Source organism: Hemicordylus capensis, chromosome 2 (genome assembly GCF_027244095.1).
Source record: "Hemicordylus capensis ecotype Gifberg chromosome 2, rHemCap1.1.pri, whole genome shotgun sequence".
Classification (NCBI taxonomy): Eukaryota; Metazoa; Chordata; class Lepidosauria; order Squamata; family Cordylidae; genus Hemicordylus; species Hemicordylus capensis.
This window is the reverse complement of record NC_069658.1, coordinates 3,355,040-3,370,870: the sequence shown is the minus strand read 5'-3', so window position 1 is coordinate 3,370,870 and position 15,831 is coordinate 3,355,040. Positions and strand designations below refer to the sequence as shown.

At 46.9% G+C, this 15,831-nt stretch overlaps 1 protein-coding gene across 4 annotated transcripts in view; it reads left to right on the top strand.

Annotated features, from left to right (window-relative positions):
• The window catches only part of DNAI1 (dynein axonemal intermediate chain 1), a 191,000-nt gene that overhangs the window by 127,663 nt on the left and 47,506 nt on the right, over nt 1-15,831 (top strand). For 2 of the 4 annotated variants that reach the window (XM_053296607.1, XM_053296606.1), the window contains 2 exons: nt 2,025-2,173; nt 4,211-4,310. The exons of 1 other annotated variant lie outside the window; for it this stretch is intronic. In XM_053296607.1, coding sequence (XP_053152582.1) covers nt 2,025-2,173; nt 4,211-4,310 — 249 coding nt within the window. The remainder of the gene's footprint in view (nt 1-2,024; nt 2,174-4,210; nt 4,311-15,831) is intronic. One more of the 4 variants, XM_053296609.1, reaches the window with a different exon arrangement.

Here is a 15,831-nt window from a genome sequence, read left to right as displayed (position 1 = left end):
AGGAGGAGACTGAACACATCGGCAAGTGTCTGTGGAGGCTGGGCACCCTCTTTCTGCAAAGAAACACTCTTTTCTTGGATTCTACATTGCTGTAACTGCAGGGCTCCCAATACAGCAGAAAAGATCTAGCTGCTCCTAAGAGACAAAGGAAGGCTTTTTCAGAGCATTGGAGGAGGAGAGGTGTTGTTCCCTGCGATCTCCATGTTCTCTCTAGTCAAATAGTTGTATAGTGCACTCCTTTTCATAGTGTTCCAAAAGCCTCCAGTGCCTGTTTGACCAGAGATGACAGTGGGGCAAGTGAAATGAGTGTGTATTCCATGGGAAATGATGCCTCTGCCATGCTCCCTTCTACTTTCCTGAAAGTGATGGTCTGTCTCCAAGTCTGGGCAATACAGTACCCTGATGACAGGGACAGAAAGGCGGTTCTTCTGAGCTTGGCTAGTCCCTCCTTCATGGACCATTGGGGCCTCCCCAGTCTATACCATCAACAGAGTCCGCCGGGGCAAGACCCTATGGAGGCCAGCCAGGATATCACACTGCAGGATCAGATGCTCCCGTCAAGGGGCAATCTGAACCCATTTGTTATGCATGAAAGCAAGTTCTCCACCACAAATGCCTGGCCATTGGGCAGGTGGCTAATGGCTGGTATGGACTGTTGCTTTATGTGTTGTTGTCCCCCCCCCGAGTGATCCCTCGGACTCCACACTTGTGGAGAGACAGCTTGTTTCATAGGTGGCAAATCAAAGTGTACTTGGGTGGTTTTGTGATCTACAAAAATCTCCTTTGAGATCCGAAACCTCTCAATGCCTTCTTGCACTGAGGGGCAGTTTTTATCCATATGAGAGCTGCTTGCTTGGAGTTCTTCAGAATTTTTCTTCTGAATAGGCTGTTGTGCCGAGAGCAAGCACAGTCTGTGCAGAGGTCCCTTCAGACACCATTGAGATGTTGGAGGTGATGCCCTGTGGAGAGAAGGACAAACACTTCCAGGCTGGGTCAGCCCAGCAGACCTCTGGCTCTTTTTAAACAACCCAATCAGTGTACCTCAAAGTTCCCTCCATTTTTCAAAACTTCCCTTCCCTCCAAAACCAAACTGTCAAACTGATATTCTCAAAGTGAAACTAAGGTACAGCAGGCATGAACTCTTGACCTTGCCAGTTTTCTTTGGAAGGCAAGTTACACATACAATCCTATTTACAATAACGAATATTTGTAATTCATTTATAATACATTTTTTTGCGTATTTACAACAATCAAGAGGTCTAGGCCTCATTCCTCCACACCTTGTCAGAACATAGAGCTCTCCCGCCCTCGGTTGGCCCCACTCAACAGGGCTTGGATCTTCCTAGAAGAAGGATATAAAAGCTTTTTGGGTGAAGCTTGGCTTTGACTCGGTACCAAAGACTTCTTGGTCTTGGTGACACAGTGTCTGCAGCTCCTGATTTGTCTGCTTGGCTTTCACCTGGACTTGGCTTTGACTCCCCGTTTGCTTCCTGACCCTGCTTCCTGGTCCATTCCCTTGCTCTCGATCCTGACTTGGGACTACCCTGCAGTAGTTGCCCACAAACTGGCCCTGACACTTCTGCATGAGAGGAAGTGCTCTAGACCTAAGCTGTAGTCCTTGCTTGAAGACATCCTGAAGCTCCAGATTCCCAGACACTTTTCATTCCTCTATTCTCACTTGCTACAGCACCTCTAAAGGAGCAGACAGTCTGAGCATGGCCTGAAAATGAGCACTTAAGGGAGCCCTGCCCTCAAAATACCAGAGTTGCCATTAAGCCTAATTTCACTAACTGGATTCAGAATAACAGTGTAGCGTATGGAAATGACTGTGATGAGCCAGGCTCCGTACTGTGTGTCAAAGGAGCTTAAAAACATATCTTGTGTTAAGTAAAAAGTCATATTGAGGAAGAAATTAAGTGAGCCAAGCAGCAAGTCTAACATCATGGGGTTGGGAGGGTAGCCAACAGCCCTTGATGGCAGGGAAAAGGAGTGCTTGCAGTCACTAACTCCTGGTCTTCTTGCAGTGTTCCAAGTCCTACTCTAGCCAATTCCTGGACATTTTTGATGCCCACCACATGGCTGTTGACGCTGTGAGCTGGAACCCCTTCCATACCAAAGTCTTCATTTCTTGCAGCTCGGACTGGACGGTGAAGATCTGGGACCACACCATCAAGTATGTCCAACCACCTAGAGCCTTTGGAGTCAGGCAGTATATCAATCAATCAATCAATAACCACACCCTGTGTATTGCCACACTGGCAACTCTTTGCTGTAGGTGGAGAGTGGTTTTCACTCATGAGCATGCGGGGATGACTGAGGAGTGCAGGTTGCACTGGCTAGAAACCAACCCCAGCTTTTCCTCAAGAGTGGTGGTAACTTGAAAGGACAAGGCTTGCCTGGGCACAAGCAAATGCTTAGAGGGGCCAGACTTGTAGAGCTGGCAGAGAAGCCACCTTGGGCACTTATGATGGAAAGGCCAGATACAGGAGGACTTCAGTATTCACGGGGGGTTCCGTTCTGCAAAAACCGAGGCATTCAGTCAATGGGATTGTGGGGATTAGGTTCCAAAGGGCATGGAAAATTGCTAAAAATGGGCAACACACACCAACCCCCCCAAAATAAAGTGCTCTACCATGCTCCACGGGTCCCCAGCAATCCAGCAGTGCCCCCCAAGAGACTTAAATCCCACCACCTTTTGTGGGGTGGGGAAAGGGTTTGTTAAAAATATTTTCTTTGAAAAGGAGCCACAACATGGCTCTCGAACACAAAATGGCGGCCAGAAATTACTTTGGTGGTCATTTCCAGGGAATTACCTTGGAGGTCATTTCTGGCCACCTCCAATTCACAGATCTGCAGATTTAATCCGTTTTAAGCCATTTTTTTTCCTTGTGTATGCTGAGGTCAGATGCTGATTAGGTCCTACTGTATACATATTCATAGTAAATAATTGAGCTGCACTCCTGAGAAGTTCATCCTAGAATTCATCCTGGAGGATGCTGACTAGAGCAAACACCTTGCTTCATGTCAGGGCTGAAGTTTCACTCCTTCCTACCTTCTTGTCACTCCTGTGACCCCTGTACTATTTAATGGAACTGAGGCAGGAGACCAGGCAGGTTGGACTTCATTTTTGCTCCTGGCAGTAAGGGAGCAGCTGCTTCCATTTTGAAATTTCTTCCAGTCCAGCAAAGTTTTCCCCCTCCACTGCAGTCCTGTGAAAGATGCAAAGTTTCTTGGGAACTGTAGTCTTTTCCTGGGCTGTAGACATTGCTACAGCCCTCACCCCCACAAACACTACAGTTTCCAAGAAACACTGCTTTCCCAAAGGCTGCAGAAGAAGAAGGAAAATGTCTTCCAGGAGTCAATTCAAAACAGAAGTTGCAGAAGATCCTGCTCCATTGCTGCTGAGAGTGAGGATTACATATGGCCTACCCTATTTCTTTTGCCCATGGTAAATAACTACAAAGCCACCTAATGGCACAGCGGGGGAAATAACTTGACTTGTCAGTTCAAATCCCTGCTGGCATCTTTCCCCAACTATGGGGAACACCTCTATCGGGCAGCAGCAATATAGGATGATGCTGAAAGGCATCATCTCGTACTGCGTGGGAGATGGCAATGGTAAAAATAAAATAAAAATTAAATTGTTGTGGTATTTTAACCTTTTTTTTTGTTGTTGTTGTTTTAACTAATGTTTTACTTACTGTTTTTATTTTGTTGTAAACCGCCCAGAGATGTAAGTTTTGGGCAGTATAAACATGTGTTAAATAATAATAAATAATAATAAATAATAATAACCCCTTCTGGATTCTACCAAAGACAACCACAAGGCTCTGTGGTTGCCAGGAGTCGACACCGGCACACTTCACCTTACCTTTAAAGAGCTACAAAGTTCAGGGTGGGTGGGAGGGGCCGCAGAGCCCCGGCCATGAGACTCCAGAGAGTGGCAGGAAGCGTGAGAGTACCTTCGGGGAATGTTCGGCCTCATTCCAGGAAATATGAACTTGGCTTCTCTTTTCTTGCCACCAGCCCTGGCAAGATTTACCCGTGGGTGTCATAATCCTGACTTGTTGCATATTAAAGACACGGGGCGGGAGCAGGAGAGGAAGGCAGGGGGCCATCTTCACGCCTTGTCCCAGAGCCCACTCCAGCCTTGCCACTTCTCCTGCCTGGAACTTCCTGTCTTGACTACATCCCGGATCTTTGTTTGCAGGACTCCCATGTTCATCTACGACCTGAACTCCGCTGTGGGCGATGTTGCCTGGGCTCCTTATTCCTCCACCGTTTTTGCTGCGGTTACCACAGATGGGAAGGTAAAATGGCTCTTCCTAAATATCCAGCTGATAGGAGCTCAGAGTGTGAATAGCAGCTATAGAGGGGCAGACTTTGATCTTTAACTGCTCCCCCAGTTAAAATTGACCTCCAGTGCCACTGTTTGGCTTGTGGAGCAAAAAGGACAGGTGTCTCTATCCCTGGGCCAAATAGCAGCTGTGAGGAGGGGAGGTCGTAATTGGGGAACATCGTGCAGGGAGAAGGGGTAATGCTCCCTCCAGCACCATGGAACCAAACCAGTCCCCTCCCTACCCTTTGGGCTGCTGTGAGCACTTAGTGGAATCATGGGAGAACTTATGTATGGATCTCCCATGTTGCATCTTATTTGACCTTGAGACCTAGCATATGCCCCATGCAAGGGTTAAGTCTGTAAAACTTAATGAAAAACCTTCCATCCTTTCCCCATGTAATCTCCAAGGGTTGCTGTTAACATGCATGGGGTTGTCGGGGCTCTGCTCGTACCACAGCAGAGGCCTGTGAGACCTAAGTGGAAACACCCACGTCCTGGTTGATGCTGCCCCTCTTGGGTACCTTGGATGCAGACCTTTTGCAGCCACTCTTAGACAAGCTGATTTAGGGGGAAAGGATGTTTTAGAAATAGCGGCAATTTCTACTCATGAGCTTGAAATGGCCACTACACATCATGCAGCCTGTTACTGGAAAAGACCCTAATTGCATAGAGATTGTGTCCTGATTCCTCACTGAGCTGCTGGTCTGCCTGCTTTCATCTTTGCTGCAAGCACAGCTCTGCCCAGGGCAAGCGCATTCTCCAGTGAGAAGTGGGACAGGCTTGACACGGTGTCACTACAGATCTGCCAAGGGTGCTTCCTTACTTCCTGTGTTGTGACACTGCCGTGGTCCCTGCTCTGACAGCCCGGTGGTGCCGTTCACATTTCTGATGCCTCACTTCGGATTTTAGCTTTGCGATTTAGTAGTACTATGTTGCAAGTCCGTTGCAGAAAAATAGCTGTATTTTCCTGTTGTAAGAGTCTGAGATTCTGGGGGTCGTTTTCAATACAATCTTGCCAAGCCGAAGCATTTTACCGCAGTTCCAGGGTGTAATCTGGAAAGCACCCGGGAATTCTTTGCACCTGCTGCTGCTGCTGGCAAACTACCCTGAGCTCTTAAAAGAATTGAGTGGGATTTAAAAAAAATTTAAAGTGAGAAGCAGAGTAACATTCTTCTGGTGGGATGAACCAGGGAAGTGGCCATATTTCCCCCTCTGGCTGCTTTGGAGGGGGAGGGGCTTTGAAATAGCAGCTCCAGCGGGGCCTGCAACAGCCCCTCTCAGCCAGTGTCTGGGAGGGAGGGCAGGAAAAGCATGTGACAGGCACGGGCTGGCAGCAGAGCAGCAGGGAGAGGCTCACTCCACCCTTGCAGGCGTCTTCTTGCCCTGCCTGGCTGATCAAGGCAGCTTGTGAGGATGGCTGCCTTCTTTAAGCTCTTGAAACAACAAGGGGAAAGTATTTTTTGTGAGATACGGTAAGACATATTGCATGAGTACAATTTAAGATGTGGTTCCTTCAAACTTAGGGTAACCAAAGAGGAATTTTAGCAAGTGAAGTTTTCCTCACCCCTGCAAGACAAACTTCAGCTGCTGAAAAATCCTCTTATTGTAGAAATACAGGAGGAATGCTCACAGTCTTTGCAGTGACTAACCCGTTTCTGATAAGAAACAAAAGGTAATGTTCAGCCAAAATATTCAGTAATATAATCAAGGGATCAAGGTTCAAGCTACACCCTCCCCTAGGTTTTTTGTTTTTAATATAAACTGCTAATATTTGGTACTGATACATTTGATAACATGTAGGGGAAAACTGAAATATAAATTCATTTCTCTCCCATTCTGCCTGTCCCTGACTGGCTGGAATCACTATATCTTGGGGGTCAGGCCAGGCCCCAGTCCAGAACGTTCTGTGGTGGCCATAAGCAGCAGCTCAGGACTAGCCCCCTTGGAAAGTGCTCAGGTTAACTTAAACCCTCCTCCGTTCCCTTCTTGTCTTGCCCAGCCTTTCCTTCCCTCTTAGATGAACTCCTGGCCACCAGTCTTGGTTGGGCTAATGCCAGTTTGGTTTGGCTTCAGACATAGGCATTTTTCTATTCCGAAGTGATACTGAGCCATTGTAAGGGAAGAGTTCGAATCCTGTGCTGGCCAGGGCATCCCACAGACATTTGCCAGCTGTTTCTTGGCAGGAGGGTGGGGACTAGTGGTAAGCTGGCCATTTTGCCTCTGCATTTGTATGTGGGGTGCAGTTGCTAAAGACCAGTGCAAGGACAGCGGGATGGGCAGGCAGCCGGTGGCAGGCCGACAGCGCAGAGGAAGTGGTCTGGCGCTTACTCCGAGTATCCAAATGCCGAAGGGCTGCCTCTGAACAGGACGAAGCAGAAAATATCTGCATCTTGGGTCTCTCCCCGCAGCCCACTCCTTTGGCTGTGCTTCTCTGTCCCATCGACTCATCTAGAGCGGTGTTCCCTCCTGGCCATGGAAGAGTGCCTTCTTTCTTCCACCCTCGACCTCCTAGACTACAACGCTTGTTTATTGCCTGCCCTGCATCCAAAGGTTGTGGAAGGAAAGGCGTGTCGTCTTCTGCTCCCTTTCCTCACCTCTCGCCATGGAGACTTGAGAGCTCAATCTCTGCATTTTCGTCCTCTTGCTCTCTTTATTTGCAGGAGGCCAGGGTAGGCAAGCTGGTGCTTTGTGGGGAGGCAGCCTTCTTAGCCTCTCAGCGGCTCGGAGTGGCCCTTTCCCAAGAGGATACTCTTGGGAAGCCTTGTAGCAAGCCCTTGGTTCAGCCGGGAAAACGGCTTTCTAGGCAGTACTTGGACCAGCTGCAGTCTCAGGTTTCAAAGGAACGTCTCTGGCCAGCGATCCAGGAGGTGAGAATTGTTCACAGCCCTTTCGTTCCAAAGACCTCCCTCTTCAATAGCACAGCTCAATTACTGTGGCTAATTCAATCCTGCCACCTAATGAAGTATGGCTGCTGCATTAATTCTGGAAAGAAATCTACTCTCATAGGATACATAGTACTATGGAATAACTTTCGGCGTGTGGGACATTTGTATTCAAGAGCAGCCACCAAATTTGCCGTTAACAGAGGGTTGTCTGCAGTGGCACCAGATTTTTCCAGAGCGATGGCCCCGGTCTGATTAAGTGTCTGCAATCTGTTTACTATCAGTTGCTATCTATACAAAGAGGACAGATGTTGGGTGAAAGCACTTCTTCACAGGACGCATAATTATGGCATTTCCTGCCGCAAGATGTAGTGGTGTTCCACTGATGTAAATGACTCCAAAACAAAAAAGATTACACAGCTTCATGGGGAACCGATCTATCGACAAATGAAGGCTCCCTGCTTACTGGCCGTGACTGACGAAGCATGACTGTCAGGACGGACAAGGCCGGGGTGCCAAGAGCCCTCACGGAACGTCCCCAGTCAGTTTGCACAAGAGCCCTTAGCAGTTGTCGGCACAGTGCTCCCTGTGCTCTGGAATTGCTCTGCAAATCTGGAAACCCGTCACTGGTCCTCAGCAATGTGTTTCCAGTTCTGATGGCTCTTGCACCAGAGTGCAGACACACGGCGGGTGTTGCATCAGGGTCCCAGCGCATCCCTGCAAGTCCTCCTGCTGCGCACCTCATGAGTCAGGATCTCAGCCAGTATACGTCTGGAGAGAGGAGAAACAGGGAAGGCCTGTTGGCTTTATGCCTGATATGTGCGTTTTCCGGAAGCATCTGACTGGCCAGTGTTGGAAATAGGATGCCAAACTAAACTGGCCTTTGGTCTGATCTGGCAGGGCTCTGGTTATTCTCTTAAACTCGCTCAGGATATAAGATGAACAAATAGTTGGACTTGGCCCCTGGGCACCAGAGAGCTGTACTGACACATGGTATTGGCCTCTGCCAGCAGGTGCGTGTGTAACGCCCAGTTCCCCACCCTCCTCCTTTTCCAGATCTGTGTTGATGAAGAGCTGCATCTCTCTCTTCGTCAGGCAAGACCCCATTGGAGGCTACATTGTGGGTCCCTACATTTGGATCTCCATCTGGGCCAGATTAAGTCACTGCCCTGGACCCTGCAGTGTAGGCCTGTGACATTTTGTTGCCCGAAACAAAGCATAAAAATGGCCCCCCTCCCTTCCCTCCCTTTCCCTGCAGACTCACCAGAGTTGTCGTCTGCACTCCCTGCTGGTTGATGGACAAGGGCTGTTAGGCATTGGCACCTGCACATCAGGTGTAGTTAAGCCCTCAACGGTGTGAGCTTCAAAAGGCAAGGCAATGAGCTGGCTGTGCTGTCTGTTTCCAGGGTTCAATACCAAAAGCTAAATTATTTCTCCCTGCCAAGCAGAGTGAATGCATTGTTAAAAAGAAATGGGGAAGACCAACAAGCAGAGCAGCATAATTTATTTGAGTGACGGGACAAGTGGTGTTGGGGCACTGGAAAGATGGAGCATTCATCGTGGATGGGGATGGGGGCCCAGCAGCAGAGAGATCCTTGCCATGATGAATGGCCTCCGGATCGATACCAGCCTGCTGGTTGTTCATTCAGTGGCTTGACTGCTGCTCCGATGGAGGCTCCTGGGAGCCTTTAATGCTTCATCACTCAATGTAGCAACCTTTTGAGATCCGAAAGACTGTAAACTCGGAGATGACCTTCTGGAAATGTACCAGCAGCAGCTTCTGAACCGCTTCCTGTCAATCAAAAGAAGCAGTTCTGCCCTTTTATGCCGTATAATAACAACATGGTCCTGAGCAATTCTTTTGTAGACCAAATTGTGCAGAAATTGGCTTCCTTGGTGAGGCTGCTCCCATCAGAACTGCCTACCATTAATCCTTTGCTCCCATTTTTCCAGTGCTGAACATGTGGCTTGGTGCCAGATCACACAAATCAATTCCGCTTGTCCAAACGATCTCAGTTTAAACAAGACTTGCTCAATTAGCAGGGCTTTTTTCTGGACCTGAAGACTGACTTTCAGCACAGTTTGTGGCAGCAACAGCGGGATGGGATTTTGCCATCCACAGGGAGAACTGAGACCAGTTTTCAGCTTGGGGCTCAGGCCAAAAGTCCTGTTTTAGCCCTGGGCTCGTTGTGCAGCCCTGAAAATCCCCATCCCTCCACCTCCATGTCTCGGTTAGCAAGATGGGAATGTTGATGGTCTGCCTTGCTGGGCTGTTGTGAAGATGAGTTTAACAAACTCCAGGGAGCAAAGTACACATTATATAGGAAGACTCGTGTCGCAGGCGCTCTCTCTCTCTCTCTCTCTCTCTCTCTCTCTGTTTTAGGAAAAGCAAATGTTGGCAGCTGCCACATTCAGAAGAGACATGACAGGAAGCTGATCTATTTTATTCATTTGATTTCTATACTGCCCTTCCAGAAATGGCTCAGGGTGGTTTGCATTAAAAAAAAAAATTAAAATAAATTCACAGTTAAAAACAGACTATAAAACACCATAAAACAATCAACTATTAAAAATTGAAAACAGTTTTAAACCCTGGGAAACCAGGTTACTACAAGTTAAAAACAATTACAACAATTTAAAAACCCTGGAAGGCCAGGCCAAACAGATACTGAACTCTACAGGTGAAACTCGGAAAATTAGAATATTGTGCAAAAGTCCATTAATTTCAGTAATGCAAATTAAAAGGTGAAACTGATATATGAAACAGACGCATTACATGCAAAGCGAGATAAGTCAAGCCTTAATTTGTTATCATTGTGATGATCATGGCGTACAGCTCATGAAAACCCCAAATCCACAATCCCAGAAAATTAGAATATTACATGGAACCAAGAAGACAAGGATTGAAGAATAGAACAATATCGGACCTCTGAAAAGTATAAGCATGCATATGTATTCAGTACTTGGTTTGGGCCCCTTTTGCAGCAATTACTGCCTCAATGCAGCGTGGCATGGATGCTATCAGCCTGTGGCACTGATGAGGTGTTATGGAAGACCAGGATGCTTCATTAGCGGCCTTCAGCAATTCTGCATTGTTTGGTCTCATGTCTCTCATCCTTCTCTTGGCAATGCCCCATAGATTCTCTATGGGGTCAGGTCAGGCGAGTTTGCTGGCCAATCAAGCACAGTACACTGTATACTTTTCAGAGGTCCGATATTGTTCTATTCTTCAATCCTTGTCTTCTTGGTTCCATGTAATATTCTAATTTTCTGGGATTGTGGATTTGGGGTTTTCATGAGCTGTACGCCATGATCACCACAATGATAACAAATTAAGGCTTGACTTATCTCGCTTTGCATGTAATGCGTCTGTCTCATATATCAGTTTCACCTTTTAATTTGCATTACGGAAATTAATGGACTTTTGCACGATATTCTAATTTTCCGAGTTTCCCCTGTATTTAAGAGTTTCTCTACTTAACTCTGCTTAACTTTTCAGCATCCATCCATGGTTATGGTCAAAACAGACCACCCCACCCTGCCCTGACTGCTCTTCTACCTGCGGGAGAAAAGACAGGAGAGAGTTCCGTGCATCTCCTGTGCCCCACACCCTCTGGCCTGCTAGCAGCCCTTTGCATGTGAAAAAGCATGAAGTGCGTTATGACTGCCCCTGTGCACATTGCTCCTGCCCTGCCTCTCGCGGATCTCGCTCAAGTCCTATTTAGACACAATGCTGCACGTGGATCTCCGAGCTTGTACACAAGCGTGTGTGTGTGTGTGTGTGTGTGTGTGTGTGTGTGTGTGTGTGTGTGTGAATGACTACCTGTGTTAATTTGAAAAGTGAGCCTGGGTCCAGACCCCTCGCACATAGGATACAGATAGGAGCCAACCACCGTTGGTGCACTGAACACAACATGTGACGAGGGCCTCAGTCTCTCTCACTCGTCAGAACCCCAGAGGCCATCACAGCTCTGCAGCAGCAAGAGGCTGGCTGAGTTCTCAGGGGTTGTCATGGAATTCAGGGGGACTCAGTCCAGGGGCTTCCGTCTGGGCTGCAGCGGAGAGAGGCCACACTTGCCCTCTCCTCCCACTCACTGGCTGACATCCCATTGGAAGGTGAGCATCTTGCCTTCTTGTCCTATTAATTCCAGGGGGCTTCTGCTGAGTAATTTGGTGAGCAGGTCAACCTGTGGGTTTTGCCTCACCCCTTTCTCTAGCTTTTGCAGGGCCAGGAGGAGAACAGTTGTCAGGAGCCGCCTATGATGACTCGCCTAGAGAGGTGGAATTTCCAGAAATTCTGATGACCCCCCCAAAAAACACCACCACCACCAGAAACAGAAATGTTGGGGGAAATTGAAATATATGCAATACTCTTATTTTTGTGTGTGCCCTTTACAGGACTAAAGTTATATTGTTTCTTTAGGTGCATTTATTATGTATAACCTGTTTTGCTCATGCCATTGATCATGTTTGGTATATTACATTTAGAAGTATAGTTTATTCAGACATTTAGTCCACATGTAGCAATTTACTTTAAAATTTTGCTGGACCTTAAGGAATCCAGCATCTCTGTAAGCCAGAATCCCCTATTTTCAACATCATCATTTTGCCTGCTTCTCATCAACTCAAAACCTGTTTAAGAGAAGCCGGCAAAAAGTTAATGTTGAAAACGGGGGGGGGGGGACCTGGCTTCCAGTTTCCAAGAGCCCTGCCAATTGGAGAGAGGGGTGAGCACGTTCATTCTGTGCATCCCCTAACCAGTCCGCCCTCTAACAGGGATTCCTGGATGTTGTTGACTACAATTCCCAGAATCCCCAGCTGCAATGGCTTTTGCTTGGGGATTATGGGAGTTGTAGTCAACACCATCTGGGAAGCCCTGTTAGAGGGAACACTGCCCCAAACCACATCCTTGCTTCTGCCATGCTCCTTGCAGAGGTGCCGTCATTATTATTAATGTCGCTGCAGTGAGGAGCTTCCTGTCACTTTCAGAAAAAGAGAAAAGGGGTGTGTGTGGGGTGGGGGGGGAGACATTCAAAAACATTTGGCCACTGACCTGAAACATTGTCTAATCAGTCTCATTTTCTGAGCGATCACAATCAGTAGCTTCTGCTTCTTCTGATCCTTCATTTTTATCCTCTCAATGAATTATGAAACCTAAATTGCCTGGATTGAGACAAGCCTCTCTACCTTCTCACATGTTTCTTTATTTCTTGACCTGGTATTTTTCCAAACATAGACCAATTTCTTGTATTTTTGAACACCTTTCCTTAAATACTTTATTCATGATTACAAAAGAAAATATTGCATAATCCAATTTTTAAAAAAAAAAAAAAAATTGTTGTGTGTGGGGGTGTCTGAATCCTTAAAAAAAAAAAAAAAAAAAAAAGAGCTGAAAGAACTGCCCCCTGGTTTTCCCCCAGGCCTTCACGTCTCCCCTCCGCCCCCACTGGATCTGGAATACCCTGTTGCTGTGCTGCAGCATGGAGCCCCCATAAGCACAGGGCCTTTCCCCCCACCCCCTCTTCAGACAGGCCTTTCCGGAACAGACTCCTTAGTGCTTGCACTATAACATCACTTCTGGCAATAGAAATGGAAGGGCGGACTTGGAATCAGCTGTTGGGAAGAGCAGAACTTGCCCACGTGTCCAGTCACTGGTGGCTTGGCCTCCACTGACAGAGGCCTTGTGGGCAGCGGGGGGAGGAGTGTGGGACCCCTTGGGGTCTCTGCCATGGACTGATGTTCCTTACCCACACACTCCACCGGTCTTAATGATGGACATTTTGCTAGCCCTCCAGATAATGGACATGCCAGAGCAATGCAATAAGGGGCACCCCGGAACTCCTGCGGACAGAGGTGTCACGCCTTGAAAGGAGGGGCATGGATGGGCTTCTTGGGAAGGAGGCACTGCACACATCCAGCTTCTTTTCACAGGCAGGGTCTTTTCATAGGACAGGGCCTAATTCATGGCCTGCCACAGCTGGGTATGGATTAAGGTTCACCAGAGCTCAACCATGGACCCATGGAACCCAGCAATACTCTTTAGAAACTAACCACTGTGCTACATGGTCAATTTATCTTCCGTCCTTTTCACAAGAGGAGTCGCCTTGGTTGTGTATGAAGGGCCATCAACACATGGGCCCCAAAAGGCTGTCAGAAGGCAGAACGAGTGCAGCACAGTGGCTGTGTCAGCTGGGCAGCCTTTTGGGTTCAAACCTCACCCCATCCGCAGCCCCTCTAGCCAGCCCCAGGCAAGCCTCCCACTCTCTGTTGCAATATGGGGATTATAATACAGATTTACTGTAGCTTTTTCTGGCTCTTGTAAGGATTGTTTGCTCTGCATGTTTCCAAGGTGGCTGCTCTTTCCTTTCTCCTGCCTCTGTTGTGCCACGCAAGAACCGTTAGTCATTCCTCATTTGGCTTTTTAGGAGATCAGTCACATTTGTCACCCAGTCTGGACACTGTAATTGGTGCCAGACAGAGCACAGGTTAAAAAGCTGCTCTTAGTGGGATAACTTCAGAGTTCTTTGCAAAGGTAACTGACTTCAGTGAACCACATAATGTCTATATTTAGAGTTTCCTATTCCAGACCCCACAGTGCCAAGTGCGGCATGCCATTTGTAATGCCAAGCATCTTCGGGCACTTTTGGATTCTGTTGGCAAATTAGAAGTGCCGGGGCAGGTCATTCTTTGTGGCCAGGGAGTTATTTGGAGAAAATTGGCACCCATCCTGCTGTCTTGCTTGCTATAGATTGGCTGTTTATTTTAGTGCTCCCTTAATGCAGTTGCTAGCTGAGGGTGTAGCCGCCTATTAATGAGGTGGTTTGCTCAGGTCACTCATGAAGGGCTTACATGATGATGACACGAATGCCTTCCATTTTTATGTTCTCTGTCTCAGAAGCTTCCATATTTTAATGGACCTTTTTATGAACGTATCCTTCACTGTCTCCGGTTTCATTCTGCACATTTTATCAGTGTTCTTGCACTTGTGTGTGCATGTCATGGCCTGGTCTCATCCAGCCCTGTGAACTTAAGCTTCACCTCTTAAGTCCACCAAGTCGACTTTTATATTTTCTCTGGCTTTGTCTACTGAAACAGCATTGCAAACCTCTGTTTCATTCAAAGCTAGGTAGGGTGGGAAGGGTCCTAAGCATGGGCTGGGGAAAACAGACAGAGGCTACAGTTTGTTAAATTCAAAGAGAGGAATTTTACTTTAAAATAGTTCAATGTAAAACAGTAGTTCTTTTGGAATATTTAGTACAAAACAGCAACCGTATGAGCACAAGGAACAAATAAAATATGAGAAAACCGCATCTAGACTAATCTGTTCTAATACTGTGCCTTAACCTATAAGAAAACCTATAGGTTTTCCCCCTTTCTCAACTTCAGGTCTTGATCTTCCTTCCCAATACTGGAGGTTCAATTCCAGACTGCTTCTTCAGCTGCTTTGAGGGTGATTCAGGTCTCAAGAGAGTTTTCAGCTTAACTCTCCCAGTGATTTTTCAGCTCTAATTTCAGCAGCTCTTCTCCTGGCTCTCCCAGACCCAGACTCCAAGTTGAACTGACTTCAACTCTTCAGCTCTCCCACTTTTCAACTAACCAGGACACTTTCCAGATTATTTGCTTAATAGCGGCAAAATGCTTCGGTTCAGGCAAATTGCATTCAAAACGTAAATAGCAAAGTGCCCAGGAAGGGGAACAGTCTCATGAAAATGAACAGCCAGAACATACAGCAACCTTTTTATGCCAGACATGCAACATTTTAGCAATAAATTGCAGCAATTAAATCCGAAACAAGGCATCAGAAATGTGAACAGCACCCTGCTGTCAGCGTAGGGACTGTGGTATGACAACACAGGAAGTGTGGAAGCACGCTTTGGAGATACGTTGTGACACCATTGCAGGGTCTAATCTGGAAAGCACCCAGCTCTTCAACTATTCAGCATTTATTTATTTATTTATTTATCTATCAAATTTGTACATCACCCCACACTTTTCGTCTCTGGGCAGTTAACAATAGCATTAAACAAGTTAAAAACATATACAAAAACTTGAAACAGTTTAACAATTTAAAAATAAACCACAGATTAAAACCTAAAAAATTTTAAAAGCTGAAAAAGTTTTAAAAGCTGAACTTCTCAACTATTCAGCTCTTCAGCTTTTCAGCTAACTCTCTGCTGTAGGCAAGCCTCCTTTTGTTCTCCTACCTCCTTCCAAATTTCTTCAAACCAGCCAGTCAAGACAACCCAAGTTCCCTCCATTATTTTAAAACATTCCCAATCCAATCAAATACTCTTTTCCCTCCAAAGGTTAACCAGCAAAACACTTTCCCCTCCTAAACCAAACTGTAGCTTAGGAGCTGTGAACCCCCACACAGCTTTTCAACACTTGAACATAGGGAATAAGCAAATACAGTTGTCCCTTGCCAACCATGAGGGTTCCGTTGCTGGAAAAACCTTGTGGTTGGCGAATTCACGATTGGAACTCCAAACAGGGGTTAGGGGCATCGCGGTCACAAAAAGACGAGGGGGGGATTAAAAATAGAAAAAAATCACCCCCTGAACCCTGAAATGACCTCCTGACCCCCCAAATTCCCCCAAACTCCCCAAAAAT